The sequence below is a fragment of the Neltuma alba genome, unplaced genomic scaffold, assembly GCF_004799145.2.
Source record: "Neltuma alba isolate B1F8T4 unplaced genomic scaffold, ASM479914v2 tig00011831_pilon, whole genome shotgun sequence".
NCBI lineage: Eukaryota > Viridiplantae > Streptophyta > Magnoliopsida > Fabales > Fabaceae > Neltuma > Neltuma alba.
This window is the reverse complement of record NW_021636442.1, coordinates 159,244-178,726: the sequence shown is the minus strand read 5'-3', so window position 1 is coordinate 178,726 and position 19,483 is coordinate 159,244. Positions and strand designations below refer to the sequence as shown.

General features: G+C 33.8%; 1 protein-coding gene across 1 annotated transcript; it reads right to left on the bottom strand.

Moving 5' to 3' along the window:
• Positions 1-10,115: 10,115 nt before the first annotated feature.
• On the bottom strand, positions 10,116-13,281 carry LOC114718353 (disease resistance protein RPM1-like). Its single transcript, XM_028903653.1, has one exon. It carries the CDS (start codon positions 13,175-13,177, stop codon positions 10,349-10,351), a length of 2,829 nt encoding a protein of 942 aa, XP_028759486.1. The 5' UTR covers positions 13,178-13,281; the 3' UTR covers positions 10,116-10,348.
• Positions 13,282-19,483: the final 6,202 nt, after the last annotated feature.

Below are 19,483 nucleotides of genomic sequence, written 5' to 3'. Positions count from 1 at the left end.
TCTCTCTTTGATGATGTGCTTATATAGTTCCTTCCTGGTTTCTTTGCAGACTGATCACAATGTCCTCAGTTTCAACTTGGCGCATCCAATTCTTTTCCGGGAAAATTCGACGACAAGTCTGGTGAGTTCAGCAATGAAAAAGAATTTGAGATTAACAACGTTAAAGTTATAAGCAACCAAGTCAAACCATGAGGGAATCAAGGCTAATAAACCCATTGAATGACTCTCAAATGAAAATCAAATGTCCTTCCACACGTAACTAATCATTTTTAAACATATATTTCTTCAGAATACTTTCCGAAAATTTTTGCCTCTTAAACACGGCAAAATTTAAAATTGGAACCTTGAATGAAGACGCAAGATTTAACCAAGAATACAGGAAAATCAATTTTTTCTTGACAAGTCTTTGGGATGGTTTAATCAAGGACCGCATGTGATCTTTCTTAAGATAATTATGCTATGAATTATAGTGCACTTTCGTTGTTGAAACCCGAGCTTCTTTTTTTTTTTTTTTAAAGCAACTTGATTTTTTTTAATAAAAATTGTTTTACAACTTAACTAAGAATGGCCATGAAGGCCGCACAAATTAAGCTTCCTTCGTCAATCCCCCCTCTTGATTCAGAGGTAGAAGTTGAACAAAAATATAAAAATTTGCCCCCATCTGATGGGAGGTTAATTTATCTCATTAACTTATAGGAATATCGGATGAATGAATAAAGATGATAAATATTTCCTTATGGCTCTATTTATAAAAGCTTATATTTACGTTTTTCATTCGTGTTGGCCCATTTTGAACCACATACAAAAAGGCACAAATTGTGGATTTGTACTGTATTTAGGTTAAGGATACAAGCCCACATCCCTTCTTGGCTCTTTAATGCGTACAATATCAGTTAGACTTTTCCCTGTTAACAAATAAGTTTTGCTGCGTTCGGTCCTAAATATAAAAACTAATTGATATATTTGAATAGATTAAGAAAATAAGTTAAGTTGGTTATTTGTAATAAATAAGTGTCGTCTTTTCTAAAATATCATTGCCTATCAAGTGTATTGGCTAGAACTTCTATTACTAAAAAGACTACTTTAAAAAAAATACATAAATATGAAAGATAAAGTAGATTGGGATTTTATATTTAAGACTAAAATAAAATTTAAATGAGATCTTATATTAAAGACAGGAGGTAGTATCGTTTACAATCGGTAAAAGATATGACTTGTTATATAAACACAAATAAAAGGTCAGGAAAAACCTTCAAAACAACCGAATATATTATATATATATTTATTTATTTATCAAATTAGTGAATTACAGTTGAACTATGTTGAGAATAAATTGTATCCAGTGGCGTGGAAACTCGAATCAAGCACACTTGAAGACAGAACAAAAACCGTAGGAAACTTATGGATGCCATGTCAGCTATTGGAGGAACCTAGAAACTTTTCTTAACTTCTGCCTTGCTCGTTTCCTTGTTACACGGATGGTCGCGAAGCAATCATGGGGCACAAGCTCAAAAAGACAACATGAAGCCATGCATAGTTTAAAGCACACACTACAACAAAATGTATTATTTACCTCATTCGTTTATGTCTGTTTTAAAAAACAAAAGAGAAAAACCTACATAGTCTCCTCTGTTTTAAAAAACAGAGGAGAATATATAGTCTTCCCATCTGTTTTGTTTAAACAGGCGTGACTTTACGTCTGTTTTGGCAAAATAGACAAGAAGGGAGCCACCTTCTTGTCTGTTTTGGTAGAAACAGACGTAAAGGTGGCTCACTTTTTAAAAAAATTTGCCCTACCATATATTAGTATTGTCGCGAAGTCACCAACTAGCTAGCGAGCGGGAACTCTGATTTTTCACTCTCTCCCTCTCATTTCCGTCTTCTACCTGCAGCAGCTGTGAGCTCTGAAACTCTCCCTCTCATTTCAGCTCTCTCAAGGCCGTCGTCCTGCAGCAAGCCCTCTCTCCACATTTTTGTCATTTTGCAACTCTCATTCCCATCGTTCTTCAGCTCCTCATCGTCATTCTACAGCTCTCATTTTGGTTGTTCTATCAGTGAAGTTCACACGCAGCAACAGCTCGCCATCCTCCTCCTCTCTCTAGGCCGTGATACTCTCTAATTCGAAGACAAGCCAGAACAGTCTCGATCTGCAGTGAAGGTAAGTTCGTTCAACGGTTACGTTGTGGGTTTAATGTGATGTATGTGGGTTTGTGTAAGTTGAGAAATTTTGAGTTGGTTTCTAAGGTTGCTGTTTAAATTTTTATTGAAGAATTGTGTTTAGATATGTATTGAATTTAGATGAAGGATTGGGTATACATTAAATTATTAATGAAAAAATTACATTTAGATAGGTTGAAATTTGTTTACATTGATTGGGTAATGGATTTGAAGATTGAAATCCTTATTAACTAACTTGTTTGAAAATTAATACATAAAAAGTGTTTGTCAAAATGTCTAAAAGAGAATTTTTCTATATGTATTGAACTAGAATGTTAATTACATTCAAGAGGAAGCTTTAAAAATTGGATGTTTATTAATTGGATAATGGATTTGAAGATTAAAAAGGTTGTTATGCATTAATTAGTTGTCAATGGAAAGCTTTGTTCTCATAATTTTTGGATTTTTGTTATATTATATGTAAAATCTCCACTACTTGTAAAAGTAATTTTTTATGTCTTTTTAAATTTTAGGAATTAGCATAATGATATAGTTATTATAAGTATGAGATGTTTTATCTTGTAATTGGAATGAATCGGATTTAATTGATATCATTACTTTTGAATTTGCTTAATGTTTGTTAAGACTGTGCTGAATGGAATTAAATTATTCAAAATTCCTTAGGTAGTAATGGAATGGCTCATAATTGGATGAATATTTTGAGAACAAGTGATGAATACGAGAACGGAGTAGAATGATTTATTGAATTTGCTAAAAAGAATGATGTTAGCAATAACGGAATGTATTTTTGTCCTTGTGTCAAGTGTTTAAATGAGAGTCGACTAAGTGTTGATAATATTAAGGATCACCTACTTTGTGATGGTATAAATCTTTGATATATAAGATAGATATGACATGGTGAAGTTGAAACAAGTTCGGTACTTTAAAAAAAGGAAGTTATGAATGATGTAAATGATAGAATGAACGATATGATTCGTGATGTAGGTTGACCTCTATATTGCATAGGGTTAATTTTTACTTCTGTTAAAACATACGTAAAAAAGGGGGTTATTTATGTTTGTTTTGGAAAAACAAAAGTAAAAAGTGTGACTTTTTACTTCTGTTCATGACAGATGTAAATAGCACCATTTTTCTCCTCTGTTCGAAATAGAAGTAAAAATGAAAGTACTTTTTATGTCCCTTCTTTTCATGTCCCCTTAAAATAGAAGTAAAAAGTCTTCATTGTAGTAGTGACATATATATGTGTGCGCGCGCGTGCAGCCTGAGTCAGAATTTCTAACTTAAATTTTGAAGACTACGTTGAGGTATCAGGTAGAAGGGCTCGTGCTCATATTTTACCTCTCAAAACTTCACCACCTTGTTCGTCTATTCTAAGAAACAAAGCTCTTGTAGAGATTGCAAACATGATCTATTGAAAGGTTGAAACCATGCATTGAGAGAAAAATGCGTGTGTGTGTGTGTGTGTGGAGATATCATCTAGTGTATATGATAAAGCAAACAATAGCAGAGAACACAATTCTGCGGACTAATTAGCACAGAGAGGCTTCTCAGTACCCACAAGATCGGCTTCCTCAACCAGAAGTTCATCTCCTTGAAGATCATCAAGCTTTGTTCTATCCACATGACTGGAGCTTGATCCAGTCTCAGTTATCCTGAGACGATCCTTTGAGATGGTTTCTAGTCTGCCTTTGATCTCTTGTACATCAGAAGCAATCAAATATCGAGCTCTGAGAGCTTGGATGGCGGAAGCAAACCTTTTACAAGGAGAATCGTGGCCATGTTTGAGGTAATTCACAGGGCGAGTAGTGAACTTATCGAAGACGTCTTGCACGTGATGACATACATCTGTGACTTGCTTCGTCCAGACTTTGAGTTCGGGGTCGTCTTTGTCCTCCAAAGTATCATCAGCCGCCATTGAAATGGCCTTGAGTTGCTCCAGTTCATCGTTGATGAACTCAACTTCTGTTCGAACACCCTTCAGCAGATTCAATTCTTCTTGCAATAAAGATGTCATTTTGTCCAGTATGATCAACACCGGACTTTCTTCCATTCAATTCTTTTCAACTTCAGATTTTGATGGGGTAATTTGACAGTTCGAGGACTAGCGGTAGCGGACGGTGGTTGGATTTTTCTGATGGAATTAATATAAGGATAAGAAGCCTAATGAGCAATGAGTTTTCTGAAACTGAACAGGTCATGATATCAAGGATGGAAAATTAATGTTTAGATCATACATAATTAGTTAAGATACATAAAAGTTCTCTGAATTTTGAGTAAGTTGCACATCACCTCCCTCACTTTTACAAGTTTAAATTAAGAACCCTATATTTCATAATTTAACTATAAACTCCCCTGCCCTTAAAATTACTATTAACTTTAACGATTCTTGTCATGTTTTTATTTTTTTATTAAATACCATATCAATTTAAAAAATAACACCTAGCATTTGACATGCAATTTTAAAGTATTTTATACTTTTTTTATTTTAAAAAATGGTTAGATAAATATTTTAAATATTTTTTGAAGTATTTTGTATTTTTAATTATTTTATTTTAAGTGTTTAAAAATGTTTCAAATTTCATGTCAAATGCCAAATATTATTATTTTTAATTAATATAGTATATAATAAAATATATAAAAATAATGACATGGCAAAACTGTTAAACTTGACATCAATTTCAATGGGAGGAAAGTTTATTATCACAACATAAAATATGGGGGTTCTTATTTTAAAATTTTAAAAGTGAGAAAAGTGATGTGCGATTGGTTCAAAGTTTAGAGTAGAAGCGTTGTATATTTTGGCCTCTATAATTTTGTCTAAGCTAAAACTCAGATCCCAAACTTTAATTTTTACAACTCCATTCATATAGTTTTAACAATTTAACAATTTAATTTTTAAATCGTATGAAATGTATAGTTTTATTTTTTAAAATATAAAAATTAAAATTTAAAATGATTAAATTATAGAAATGAGTAACATCAAGTTAAAACTTAGGGACTGAATTATAACCAATTCAAAATTTAGACCAACTTGTGTCAAGATAAAATTTATAAATTGAGTTACAAACCAAGCAATAAAATATGAAAACACGCATGGTTTAGTTTGCTTTAATATTACACATAAACCAATCATCTAATTGTGACCATAAATTTTTATAAATTCATTTGTGTGATTAATATTAAATGTGAAAGGCATTTTCATCCGCATGCATTTTTATCCAAAAAAAGCAAGGTTCTTGGAAATAATTTCAAAAATTAGAAGTCCCTATGAATAATTAATTTCATTTTAGTTTGTCCTTGTTTGTAATTCTCTTGAGCTAAAATTACCAGAAGTTGAAAACAACAAACTAATTAATTAATTAATATAATAAAGATAGTCAATCTTGGGCAAAGCATCAAGAAAGCGTGTAACTTGATCATAATGCTTAACAATTATTAATTTTTTTCCTTAAGAGATATTTAAATTATAATTTTTTTGGTTCAATTTGAAAGTTTAACTCCGCCTATATTGTATAGCCGGTCCCAAGCCCGAATAAAGGAGGAGGGTTGTGTTAGGCTCTCGACAGCCAATGTAAAAACCCGTCGAATCTCATGAACATGGATCAACGAAGTAATTATGCTAATGCTAGGTCGTTGCTCAGAAGTGACACGCTGTATGGCTCGAGTATAGTGAGAAATGAGCTAGAGCCGCTGCATCATCACCCGGATGTAGTGTTAAATGAGTGAGGGCTACCGCACTCTCTTAGATAGAGGCGGCTAAAGAAGTTAGTTCATGAGACTGAGATTAGATTTGGTACTTGGAATATTAGGACGCTGAATGAGAAATCTATAGAAGTAGCAGGAGTTATGAGGGACAGAAGGATTAATATCTTGTGCCTCCAAGAAACCAAATGGACTGGAGAAGCTGCCAAGGAACTTGGAGAGTATAAACTTTGGTACACAGGAAAGGTGAGTGCAAGAAATGGGATTGGTATCATCGTTGATGGAACATCGAAAAAAAAACATAGTAGAGGTTAAAAGGTTTGAGGACAGAATAATATCGTTAAGAGTAATTGTTAGAAAGGATACTATCAATATCATTAGTGCCTATGCACCTCAGGTTGGGGCAGAGGCACACCTTAAAGATAAGTTCTGGGAAGATATGGAGGGGTTGGTTCAAAGCATACCACTCGAAGAAAAAAATTTTATCGGTGGGGACCTTAATGGACATGTCGGTAAGGAAGCAGGACAATTCAGCGGGGCCCATAGTGGTTTTGGTTTTGGGGAGCTTAATAGTGGAGGACAATCTATTCTCAACTTTTCTCTTGCATACAATCTTAAGATTGTCAACACTTATTTTAAGAAGCGAGAAGAGCATTTAATCACGTACAAAAGTAGTGCCTCAAAATCACATATTGATTTCTTTTTGGTTAAAAATCCAGACAGAAGACTGTGTACTAATTACAAAGTGATTCCAGAAGATGGGGTGACTGCCCAACATAGAGTACTTATCCTTGATGTATGTTTTAAGAGTATCAGGTAAAAGTACCATCAAGCGGTAAAACCTAGGGTTAAGTGGTGGCAGTTAAAGGGTGAGAAGCAGGAGTTATTCAAAAGGACCCTTTTGGATGAAGGGATTTGGGAGTCGCAGGGAAATGCAAACATGATGTGGGAAGAGATAGCTACAACGGTTCGTTTGGTAGTTAAAGCAATTTTGGGAGAATCCAAAGGTCCTGGTCAGAGAGATAAAGAGACTTGGTGGTGGGATAAGAGTATGCAAGAGAAAGTCAAACAGAAAAGAGATTGTTTTAAGGCCAGACATTTGTGCAATAGTGTAGAAAACCGAGAAAAGTATCAGTTGGCTAAAAAAGAGATGAAGAGAGCAGTAAGCAAAGCACGTACTAAAGCTTATGAGAGGCTTTATCAGGAGTTAGGAACAAAGACGGGAGAAAGAAATATTTACAAGATTGCGAAGCAAAAGGAGAGGAAAAAGAGAGATCTGGACCAAGTAAAGTGTATAAAGGATAAAGATGGTAACGTGTTAGTTACTGATAGCGATATTAAGGACAGATGTGAGGCTTACTTTTACAAGTTGTTTAATGAGGGAAGCAATTATGCGACTCAGGACTTACAAGACTTGCTAATTAATAAAGATGATCAGAATTTGGCTTTCTACCACAGGATTCATATCAGAGAAGTTAAGGCAGCTCTCAAGAAAATGGACAATGAAAAAGCCATTGGGCCTGATGGTATCCCTATTGAAGTTTGGAAATGTTTGGGCGATGAGGGTGAGGTGTGGCTAACCAAGTTTTTTTAATGAAATTTTACGCTCTAAGAATATGCTGGATGATTGGAGGAGAAGCATTTTAGTTCCTATTTACAAGAATGAAGGAGACATTCAAAACTGTGCAAGCTACAGAGGGATAAAACTTATGAGTCATACAATGAAGTTGTGGGAAAAAGTGATGGAATATAGGTTGAGGCTGGAGACTTCTATTTCAGAAAACCAATTTGGATTTATGCCAGGGAGATTCACATCGGAAGCAATCTATTTATTAAGGGGGTTAATGGAAAGATATAGGAGTAAAAGAAGGGATTTACATATGGTTTTTATTGACCTGGAAAAGGCTTATGATTATGTGCCAAGAGAAGTAATGTGAAAGGCTTTAGAAAAGAAAGGTGTACGGGTTGCTTATATCAAAGCCATACAAGATATGTATAATGGGGTAACTACCAGTGTAAGGATGCCTAGAGGTGAGATAAAAGACTTTCCTATTAAGATTGGCCGACATCAGGGATCTTCTTTGAGTCCGTACTTGTTCAACATTGTTCTGAATGTTCTAACTGAATCTATTCAAGAAAGAATCCCTAAGTCCATGCTTTTTACGGATGATATAGTTCTCATGACGGAATCAAAAGAAGATATTAACACTAGATTGGAGTTATGGAGAAGGACTTTGGAGTCGAAAGGTTTCCGCTTGAGCAGGAACAAAACAGAATATATGCATTGTGATTTTGGGGGGAGGCAAGGCAATGGGGATTTGGAGGTGAAGATGAGAGAGCAAATCATTACTCAAGTATCAAAGTTTAAATACCTAGAATCCATTATATAGGAAGATGAGGAAATTGATGGAGACGTTTCTCATAGAATACAAGCTGGCTGGTTAAAGTGGAGGAAAGTTGTCGGAGTTATTTGCGATAAAAAGGTACTTGAGAAACTTAAAGGAAAATTTTATCGGACTGCTATAAGACCAGTTATGTTGTACGGTAGTGAATGTTGGGTAATAAAGGGAAAACAAGAGCACAAAGTCGGGGTAGCAAAAATGAGAATATTGAGATGAATGTGTGGTCATACAAGAAAATATAGGATTCGAAATAAAAATATCAGGGCAAGAGTTGGTGTGGCACCTATCCAAGAGAAAACGATTGAAAATGCTTGAGTTGGTTTGGGCATGTGCAGAGAAGGCCATTGGAGGCCCCGGTGAGGAGGGTGGATCAGACGAGATGGAGTCCCATAAAAAGGGGACAGAAGAAGACCGAGAAGTACACTTAATGAGGTCATTGAACAAGACCTCCTAATCAACAACATATCTAAGGACTTAGTTGTTGACAGAGCATAATGGCGTCATGTGATTCATGTACCCGACCCCACCTAGTGGGATAAGGCTTGTTGTTGTTGTTGTTCAACTTGAAAGTTTGCACCTTTTCCTAAAACCGAAACCGCTTGGAGAAGTTCAATGCATGACTATATCAGCATATCTATAGTATAAACACTAAAATAACAAGTCGGGTCAATAAATAATTGAGTATGCATGCTCACATTTTCTGTAGTTGAAGGAATAAATAATTAGCCAGTCAATATTAACTCTTGATATAAAATATAACATATAAAAAATTTTTAGGGTTAAATTTCAAAAATAATAATTTAGATTAAAAACAAATTATTCTAGTTATATCTAAAGTTTGCTTGTACTCTATTTGGCCCAATCCCGAACGTTCAAAGTCACCTCCTTTCTTTGACCCTCGCAATATTAGTATCACACTTTTTTTTTTTTTGCCAAAAGTATCACACTTTCACATACTCTCATTACTTTCAGGCTAAGTTATATTTCAATTTTCAACCTCAAACACACACTTATTCCTAGAGTTTTGTTCTTGAGTTTTAGTTCTTATATTGGTTTTGTGTATTTGACTTTGCTGATTATACTTGTCACCTGTTGTTGAAGGTAGTATCGTATGGATCGCCCAAAAAAAAAAGTAGCTCCAAGTAACAGAAAATCTAGATACCTTGGAAACAAAATCTTAAATTTCGAATGGTAGTTTTATAACATTTTTCATTCTCACTAAGGTCAAAACCAAGATACTTCTCTGGTCTTATTTATAAGGCAGAGAAAAAGTTTTTCTTTATCCTATTTACAGGTTACATCATTTAATTTTAGCATGCTCAGTATATTATTTTGTCATTCATTTATTACAGTATAGATAGTTATTTTTTCAAAATATATGTATTAAAAAGAGATTAAACTGGAAAGTTGTTATGTTTTAAGAGAGAGTTAATACAATTTAAGATTTTTCTTATTTGATGTGAAGCATACTGAAAATGCCTTATAAATAAGATCAAAAGAGTATATTATTAGGATGAACAACAAAAGATTGCACTGCTGAATCATTTAACATGTTCAGAAGGGGGAAATACAACTGTAATGAATTTTATGTAGTTAGAATAACAATAACCATAGGTATTTTTGTCACCTGGAAGCTCAGAAATTGAAAAGTGGATAAGCAGTAAAATTTCTGTCCAAGATTTTTTATTCTCTCGTTTTGAGGCACCTGGTATTCAGATAGAATGGATCCCTGAAATTTAGCCAGATTAATGACTCCTAAATCAACACCATCATGGTACTACCATAGCTTATGCACCCCACATGGAAGGTAAAATTCAGTGAGTTTTTTTTTTCTGCATCACTTAAAAATCAGCAACCAGCTTGGTTTTACTGTTTATTGGCATTGGAAAATCTAATGAATCATGACTGTGCGAGAAAACAAATATTGAACTTCATACGTCATGATTCAATGACCAAAAGGAGACAAAGGAAAAAAAAATTTCCTAGTTCAAGAAACATGCTATGTTTCTTGGTTTATTTGCTATGAACAAGTCTGTAGTCATTTCTATAAAGAGTTTGCGAATAAGTTAAACCTTCCAAAGTATACGACGCTCATGACTTTTCATTGCAACATTATTACTTGAAGAACTGTCTCTCTCCCCAAAAGTATCCACCGAGTAGACATCCCATGTACCAGATTTCCAGTAGGTTGAATAAACCGCAGGTACATGTTCTACTCTCCAATGATCGCTACCTCCATTTGGACTTAGTGCATTGATCAAATCATCAGGCATATCAAAGAAGTCAATTGCTTTTAGCTTACTCAAATGTTCTATACCTGAGGGTACCTTCTTCAATGATCCACATCTCTGGATGATCAGTCTTTTTAGATTTGGCATTGCTCCTTCCTCCACTATCATGGATTTCAATCCATCCATATCATCAAGGCCTAAAAGTTTCAGACTTGGGAATTTCTCTGCCTTGAAATGCAGTGTCTCACCAACATAAACCTGTAAGAACTCAAGATGAATTAGATTTGGGAGATCTTGAAGATACACCAGAGGATCCTCCTCTAACCTGCTCCATTTCAAATACACTCTGACTAGATTCTGGAGGGATGGTATCCATTCAGGAAACTTCTCTAAACGTCCACATAAGTACAGTTGTCTCAGGTATGGAGGAGGCTTGGCAATGTTTTGAATGTCAATGATCTCATCATCTTCTACTGCAGTTATGGATAGAGACCTCAGATTTGTCATTTTCTGAATGGATGAGCACAAAGCAGCCCCATCTTCTTTCTTCAGCTTTCTTATGCCCAGCCTTCTGAGTTGAGTCAGCTTTCCAAGCTCAACCATCAAGTCTTGACTTCCTTGGTCTACCTCTATGAAACACAGCTTTTGCAGAGATTGCATGCATCCTATTGGACCAGGCAGCTTGAAGCCATGCCTTGAGAGGAAATGAGCATAGGATTCAATCTCATAACGATACACCAGAAGATGGCGTAGTCGTTGCAGCTCCAAGATTTCAACTGGCAATTCCGTGACATAGGAGTGTTTGAGATTTAATGTCTCCAGGTTTTGAAGTTTCTTAATGGAGCCTGGAATACTTTTTACCTTGGTATTCTTCAGGCTTAGATACTTCAGGTGGTAAAGGTTGACAACTTCAGCAGGAAACGACTCCAAAGGTGCATCTTGCAGATCTAGCCTACAACCCTTTGAGAATAATCCAGATAAACAGATGTCATCATTTGAATCTGCTAAAGAAAACAATAGCAGAGAACGCAATTGAAATGAGGTCCTATTTTGCTGTACGGTCTGCAAACTATTCATTACTGATAAGCGACGGACTCTTTCTGGCCATATTATGTCCTGGTCCATGGCCAGTGTTGCAAAGTTTTGATCTTTTGACTTCAGATTGATGATGTCCCGTAGAAAGTCATGAACACGACAAGTCTTCATCCTGCCATCACTGCCTTTCTCTACCACTTGAATCAGACTCCTGTTCAAGAGCTCCTTCAGGTAACTTTCTGCAACTTCTTCTAGTGTCCTTCCTTCTTCTCCATTGACAAACCCTTCAGCTATCCACAAGCGAATCAACCTCATATGCTCAATGGCATAAAATTCTGGAAAGATGATCAGGTACAACAGACAGGATTTGAGATAGTAAGGCAAATCATTGAAACTCAGAGAAAGCACTTTGTTCATATCCTCCATTTTGTCATTGCTTTCAATTTCAGATGCCATACTTTTGCTAACAGCTGACCATTCTTCTATGTTGCTTCTGTCTTTTGTAGCCAAAGCACCACTGATAGCCACAATTGCCAGAGGCAACCCCCCACACCTTTTCAAGATACTCTTAGAAGACTCCTCCAAATAAGGAGGACATGAATTCCCCTGAAATGTTTTCTTACAGAAAAGAGCCCATGCTTCATCCTGAGGTAAGAATTCCAGGTTATAGATCTTACCTTGCAACTCAGTGCAGCAAGAAAGTGCTACCTCTCTGTTTCTTGTGGTGATCATTATTCTACTGCCATAGTTATTGTTAGGCAAAGCAAGTTTGATAGCATCCCATGCATTTACCCGCCATATGTCATCCAGAACGATGAGGTATCTACTTTGTTGAAGCAGACTCTTGACCAACTCCTTCAGATTGTCACTTTTCATTGTGCCAATTTCTGCAGGAGCTGGTTTTCCAATAACTTTATGAAGCTGTTGAACCAGGTCTCTTAGAAGCTCTTTGATCTTGAAGGATTGAGAAACTGTGACCCAAGCGTGCATCTTAAAACGCCTCTTCACTTTTGGGTCATCATAAACCTGCTTTGCCACTGTGGTTTTGCCCAGCCCTCCCATTCCATAGATTGGAATCACCGCCTTTCCTTGTTCCCCATGGTAAAGCAAATCAATTAGCTGCTTCTTTGGCTTCTCAATACCCACAAGATCAGCTTCCTCAAGAAGAAGTGCATCTCCTTGGCTATCAAGCCTCGATCTATGAAAAAGATTCGAGCTTGGCCCAGTCCCAGTTATGCTGCGACGATCCTTGGAGATGTTTTCGACTCTGCCTTTGATCTCTTGCAAGTCAGAAGCAATCTGATGTCGAGCTCTGAGAGCTTTAATGCCTGAAGCAAACCTTCTGAAAGCAGAATTGTGGCCATGGCCATGATGATTCACGAGGCGAATAGTGAACTCATCAATGGCGTCTTCCATGTCATGAGCTACATCTCTGACTTGCTTCACCCAGACTTTGAGTTCTGGGTCTTTGTCCTCCAAAGCATCGGCCATTCTTAAGATGGCCTTGAGACGCTCCAGTTCATCTTTAATGAACTGAACCTCTGTGCGAACACCCTTCAAAAGCTGAACTTCTTCTTGCAGTAAAGAGGTCAACTTGTCCAGTAAGAACAACACCGGACTTTCCGCCATTTTCTTTTCAGCTTCAGATTTTGATATATGGGTAGTTGATAATCAGAGGATTAGCGAATAAGATGTTGGTGGTCAGATTTCTCCGATGGATTCTGTGATGATTATGTGAGTTATACTCGATGAGATGTGGTTGCTCATATTTATATAAAATCAAATGGCTCGGGCCCCTTTTTCTTTTTTTTTTTTGCTCTTATTATGAAAGTCGTTTACTTGGAGCCAACGGCGTTCGAACTTTAAAACAACGTCCTTCGGGCCGAATAAGGAAAACATCGTCCTTGGTCTCAAACTTGATACTTCCACTAATTTTCCGGGAAAATACGATTATAAGAAGCCTAATGAGTTTTCTGAAATTGAAGAAGTCGTAATATTCCAGGATAATGAAATATTCCCAGAAAAGAAACCGTCCATCAGTTGACTTATTATCGGACATGAACGTGACTTTTATCAGACAGGAACGATGCATCAGATTTGGGTTCCATGCAATTTCTCGGCAAATTATTGGGTGTTTCTTCGTTATTTCATGCAAAGGATCTTAGTTGAACTGTTCAATAATGGCGTCCAGAGTGATGAGACGTGTCCGTACTCCCGTTGGAACATGACAGTTTTCTGTTTGTTTGTTTTTACGCCAGATATGACAGTAGTTTTATTCAGAATTATGTTGATAATTTTTTTTACGACTGAAAATTAAAATCACTTGATATAAAATTATTAGTGTGGCTAAAGTTACTACTGATCAAAATTGAAAATGCAATTCCAATTAAAAAAATGCAAAAACAAAAAAAAATTAAAAAAAGGAGTAAAATCGTTGAAAGTTAATTACACGCAACCATATATGCCTATATAATTAATCCTAGCCATATAACTCTTTAAAATGGGTCATTTTCTTCATCCGAAGCATGATAAAACAGTGACAGGAAAATAAAATAAGTATATATGAGGCTGCTATGAATAATTTTTTTTTCCCCCCATTTTAGACTTTTGAGCAAGTCATGGGAAAATAATAGGGCACAAGAGAGAATGACAGGCTCAGCTATTAAATTTTAATTTTTTTTTTCTCGCACTGAATCTTAAAAAATTATGACACTTGGGATAAGTATGTTCCCTTTTTCACCTCCAACTCACTACATAATTGCTCCTATAAATTAAAGCAACTATTTTTTAAGAATACAATAATAACTTTATATGATTTAATTAAATTAGTTATTTATTATAATTTATCAAAATTACCCTAGACAAAGATCATGAATTAGAAGAGTTTGGTTAATTAGTTAGAAAATTGTATAATTAGTTAGGGATATTAGGTTAAAAAAAAGTAATAAGTACGTCAGACAAAATTATTCACATGACTTTATTCACGTATGACTTTGTATTAAGGGGGGAAAACGACAAAGTGTTCCGTTCCCAGACTTTGTGCAAACCATGGATAGAAGGAATATATAATAGACTATTTGGTAGGAATAAAGTGACGTGCAATGGTAGAAGTCCTGCTATGTGGAGTCCTACTACATAGGCATGTGAATTATTATTATTATTATTATTATTATTATTAATTTCATTTAGAAAGCGGCTAACTTGATCACCAGGGTAACAGTAATTAAATTTTCTCAAGAGATATTTGAATCACATACTTCATTCTTCCCATCCTAAATATAAAAGTTAATTAAGAAATTCTTTTTAAGTTTAAATATAAAATTTCAATTAACTTAATATCCTAAATTTATAATTTTTTTTCTTAAACCATCTTTATTGATTGCATATATATTCAATGAGGATTTTCAATCAAGAGATTAGTCTTCAATGCAAATGATTGAAAATAGCATCTTAGAAAAAATAATATATTTTTTCAAATAACTAACTCAATTAACATTCCTAATCTCTATAAATTGCTACCTCCAATCCTAAATATAATAGCTAACGAAGGGTTTGTTTTAATTTTAAATATATAAGATCTCAGCTCACTTTGTCTCTCAAATTTATAACCCTCCTTACTAATTACACACATTAAGGGGTTTTTGATCAGGGGATTACATCCACTCCAAATTATTAAATGGAGTATTTTAAAGAAAATTACTATGTATTTATTACAAATAATCAATTTAACTAATTTTTTTTAAATATATGCAAATTAATCAACGACTTCTTATATTTAGAGTAAGAAGAATTAGTTATTTAACTCTTAGCTCTTATATTTGGCACGTGAGTTTTTTGTTTGGCTGGTTCCAATTGAAAGTTTAAACATTCTTTTCCTTAGACTGAAACCTGCACTTGAAGAAACCCAGTGTACCTAGAAGCTATATATCAAGCTTGGCCAATAGGAAGTAAATTGAGTAGTCATTCTAGACGTTATGTGAACCCAAGCTACAAGTAATATGTGTGTGGACGACTTGGTAATTGGTAGGAGCAAGGAAGGGCAACTTACGCGTAACGTACGGTACAGTTCTAAAATTTCTGAGCATGCAGTATAGTGATAGTGATACATGATACGAGTGCTTCAAGCTGAATTAAGAGTCATAAGAATTAATAATTGTCAATGATGAAGATATATACAATTACCAAAAGCTGAAAACCATAGAATAATTAATAATATTATATGTTTTAGAAATTTTTGTCATAAATTAATATTTTTTGGTATAGCTCAGAAAATCCTCAAGTTACTTTAGATTTAAGACTTATCTTTGTCAGGCCAAAAACATTAAAGTTAAAACGATTCAAACAAGTACATTTTCCGAAATTCGAACTTGTGTTTTTCTTCTTAAAAAGTGAAACTGTTTACTATGGGTTTGTTTGGATCAGCGATTGAAAAAAAAGATTATTAAAAAAGTAGCTTATGGAGAAGTGAAGTTGGATAAAGCTAAATTAGATAAGCTGAATTGTGTTTGGATTAGAGTTCAGAAAAGCTAGCTTGTAAAAGTGAGATTGATAAAAGATTGTTTGGATTATAATTAAGTAAAAGTAAATTTGGTTGTAAAATGACCAAAATGAGTATGAGTTTAATAAATAATGAAACATGATTAAAAAAATAATTTCACATAATACAATGAAATTAAAATAATTTAATATGAAAAATCAAATTTAATGAGTGAATTAAATTTTAAAACTTTAAAGAAATCATAAAAAATTTTCTCCGGTCCTAAATATAAGACCCATTTTACAAATTACACAATAAAAGAGGTTTTATATTTAAGACCGGATTTATCCTATAAAAAGAGTTTTATATTTAGGACGGAGGAGTAATCTAAATATAAAATGAAATATGAAAAAAAAAAGTGAAAAAAAAATGACGGAGGATGCGAGAGAGGTCTGAGAGTCTAAGGTGAAAAAAAAAACTAAGGAATTAAAACAAAACTGAGGAAATGTGTTAATATAGCCGAAGTCAGATGGAGAAAAAAAAAGTTCTGACACATGTGCAACAGTGAAAAAGCAGAATAAGCTCCCAAATAAGTTACAAAATGCAACTTCTCCCTCGACGCTGGTCTAACAGCTTAAAACAAATAAGCTCCTTTTGAAGTTAAGCCCAACCAAACAGGTGATCATCTTGCAATCGGGTTTGTAGCAAAAATAAGCTACTTTTCACCCCAAATAAATTCAACCAAACAGGCTCTATATCAATGGGCTTCTTATTGGTTATACATGAATTAATATTAATCAATATAATCATCAAATTTATTTACCAGGCCACATGTGTCAAGTGTTTGTGTGCTTGCCTGTTTGGCACTCTAGTAAAATAGATTAGTCATCTTAATTGAATGAAGCATGACAAGTTAGAATATTTAATTATGACTATTTGTGAAAAACACCTCAACTCACATGTTAATTAATTATGAAGTAATAATCCTATTCAACCTAATTAGATAATTTTTTATCATTTGATATCTAAACACTTATACTCCTCCAATCCTTAATATAAGACCAATTTAACTAATTTGATTAGATTAAAGAAGTTAGGCAAGTTAGTTAACTATAAGAAAAGTGACATATTTTTTTCTAAAACACCATAATCATCTTTCTTAATACCTCCTCCCCCTCTTCTACTTGATTATGATTAAGAGAGTATTCATAAGATAATTTAGAGAAAATTAATAAATATGAAACATGGGTCTTATATTTAGGACTTAAACCAATTCAAAAATTGAGTTCTATATTAAGGATAGGAGGAGTATCTCTTTTAAGCAGTATTTAGTTGCCCTAGCCTATATTTTGATCTATTTGGTCATTGGGTCTATACAGAACTGGAAGGAGTATTTCTTAACCAAGTGGGTTATTGATGAGTTCATTCTCCCCACTAGTTTCAATGAAGATAGTCAACATTGTTAGGCTGGCAGCAAGGGAACGTGTGACTTGTACATAAGCGTTAACGTACGTAAATTAAATTATGTTAAAAAATATCCAAAATATTATTCAAAAAATAAAAATTGAAGAAATTCAATATTTTGTTTTTAAGTATAAATATCTGTTGGTGGAGTCTTATAACCCAATAACATCCAACGTTTTTCTTCAAGTCTTTTTCAAGCATGAAAAATATAATGGATGTGTGACTTATTAAAAAAAAAATCTAAGTGCCTCTCACAGCTATATTATACTCAAGATGCTTCCATCCCTAATTATAGGAAATAATTACCAAAATCATCTGGTTTAAAATGCTAGTTAAATTTAATTAAAAACAATAAATATGTAAGATATATACATTTTTTTTTTAATTATGCCCTTATTTGTAAAAGGAGTATATAAGAAATAAAGGGTGAAAATTTATTGTAAAGAGATTATAAACAATATATATCTAATGAGGATAAAATTAAAAAAAGAATAATTTAAAATATTAAATGAAAATGATTTGGTTTTTTATATTTGGAGACACCAATCATACCGGTGTAAAAAAAGATTGTTTTTTCATAAAAGATGATGAACGAGTAATGGAGAGGGAGAAAGACGCATATTTATGACCCGCATCATAATAAAAAACCGATAAAGATAAACATAACAACAACAAACACTCATATTATCATATTAAACAAGGTCGGTTATATATATTGACAAAGCCCAATTTTTATACATTTTATTTCATATTAATTTAGAAATTAAATGATAATTTAGAGCTTAATGGGATTTTTATGTATTATTAGATTAATTGGTTGATTTTTGGATTTTTCATAAAAATTGAGATTTTGAATTAAAAATATAAATATTTTGTGATTTCTTATTTTTGACTTGGAACTAATTTTTCCTATTTCTTTAGAAACAAGTCTCATATTTTTAGAAAGATTATTTTTAGAAAGTTTTGTAATTTCTTACCTAATTTTTGTGCATATCTAATACTACTATTTAATTTTTGATTATATTTGGATATAATCTATATTAATGGATACACTTAAATTCTTGTGGGTTAAGAAAGAGTATATAGGGAATCCAATAGTACAAGATTGTTTTTTAGAATTTAAGCACAATCCAATGGTTAATATCAAATAGGTCAATTAATTACTAATAGGCTTGAGTTTTAGATCCATAAAAATTTTCTTTTCTCTTATTAAAATATTTTTCTTATTTGATAGTAAAGACTCACGCCTAGCCTCACTTTTTCTTCTCCATTCACACCCACGGGCATCATCCACCGTCAATCACTTCCTTCATCCGATATTCACCCTTTCGGTCAAGAGAATTATTCACTTCTCCATTCCTGCGCAGTGCCCATATACTCCCCTCATTCACGTCATGCAACCCATCACCAATTGAACAACCATCTTCCTCCCACATTCATCTATTTCCTTGAGGCGATCCAGTTCCCATCTCCACATCATCATCACCTTTCATCAATTCATGGCCATAGCATTTAACAATTTTGGAGGAGAAGACAATTTGATGGAAGCTCGAGCTTGCTAGGGAGACAACTTGGGAAGAGCATGAAAAAAGCTTGAGTTTTGGGCTAGCACTTAAAAACCATAAGAGAGTGATATTCCATTTATCTTTTTAATTCAAGGACTTAAGATTATTTAGTTTTAAATAATTTTGAATTATATTTCTGTGAAACAATTTAGTTTTAAATTGTCATCCTTATATTTAGATTGAATTGATATTTGGATTTTATTTGTATTGAGACATTTGCTGGAATTTATGTTTATGAACCTTTGCATTGTTAATTGAGTTTTCATCATGAGTTTAATTATCAAAATGGTTTGAATTACAAAATTTGGGTTTTTTTGCCTCTTAATTGTTTAATTAAGTTGGTTAATTGTCTAATTGTCTAATTGGATAATTTCAAACAAAATTTCCAGAATTAATTGAGTTGTTTTTATTGGTTTTTAATAAGCTTAA

Coding starts and splice junctions, on each gene's coding strand:
- LOC114718353 (XM_028903653.1), bottom strand. CDS start 13,177: ATGGCGGAAAGTCCGGTGTTGTTCTTACTGGACAAGTTGACCTCTTTA.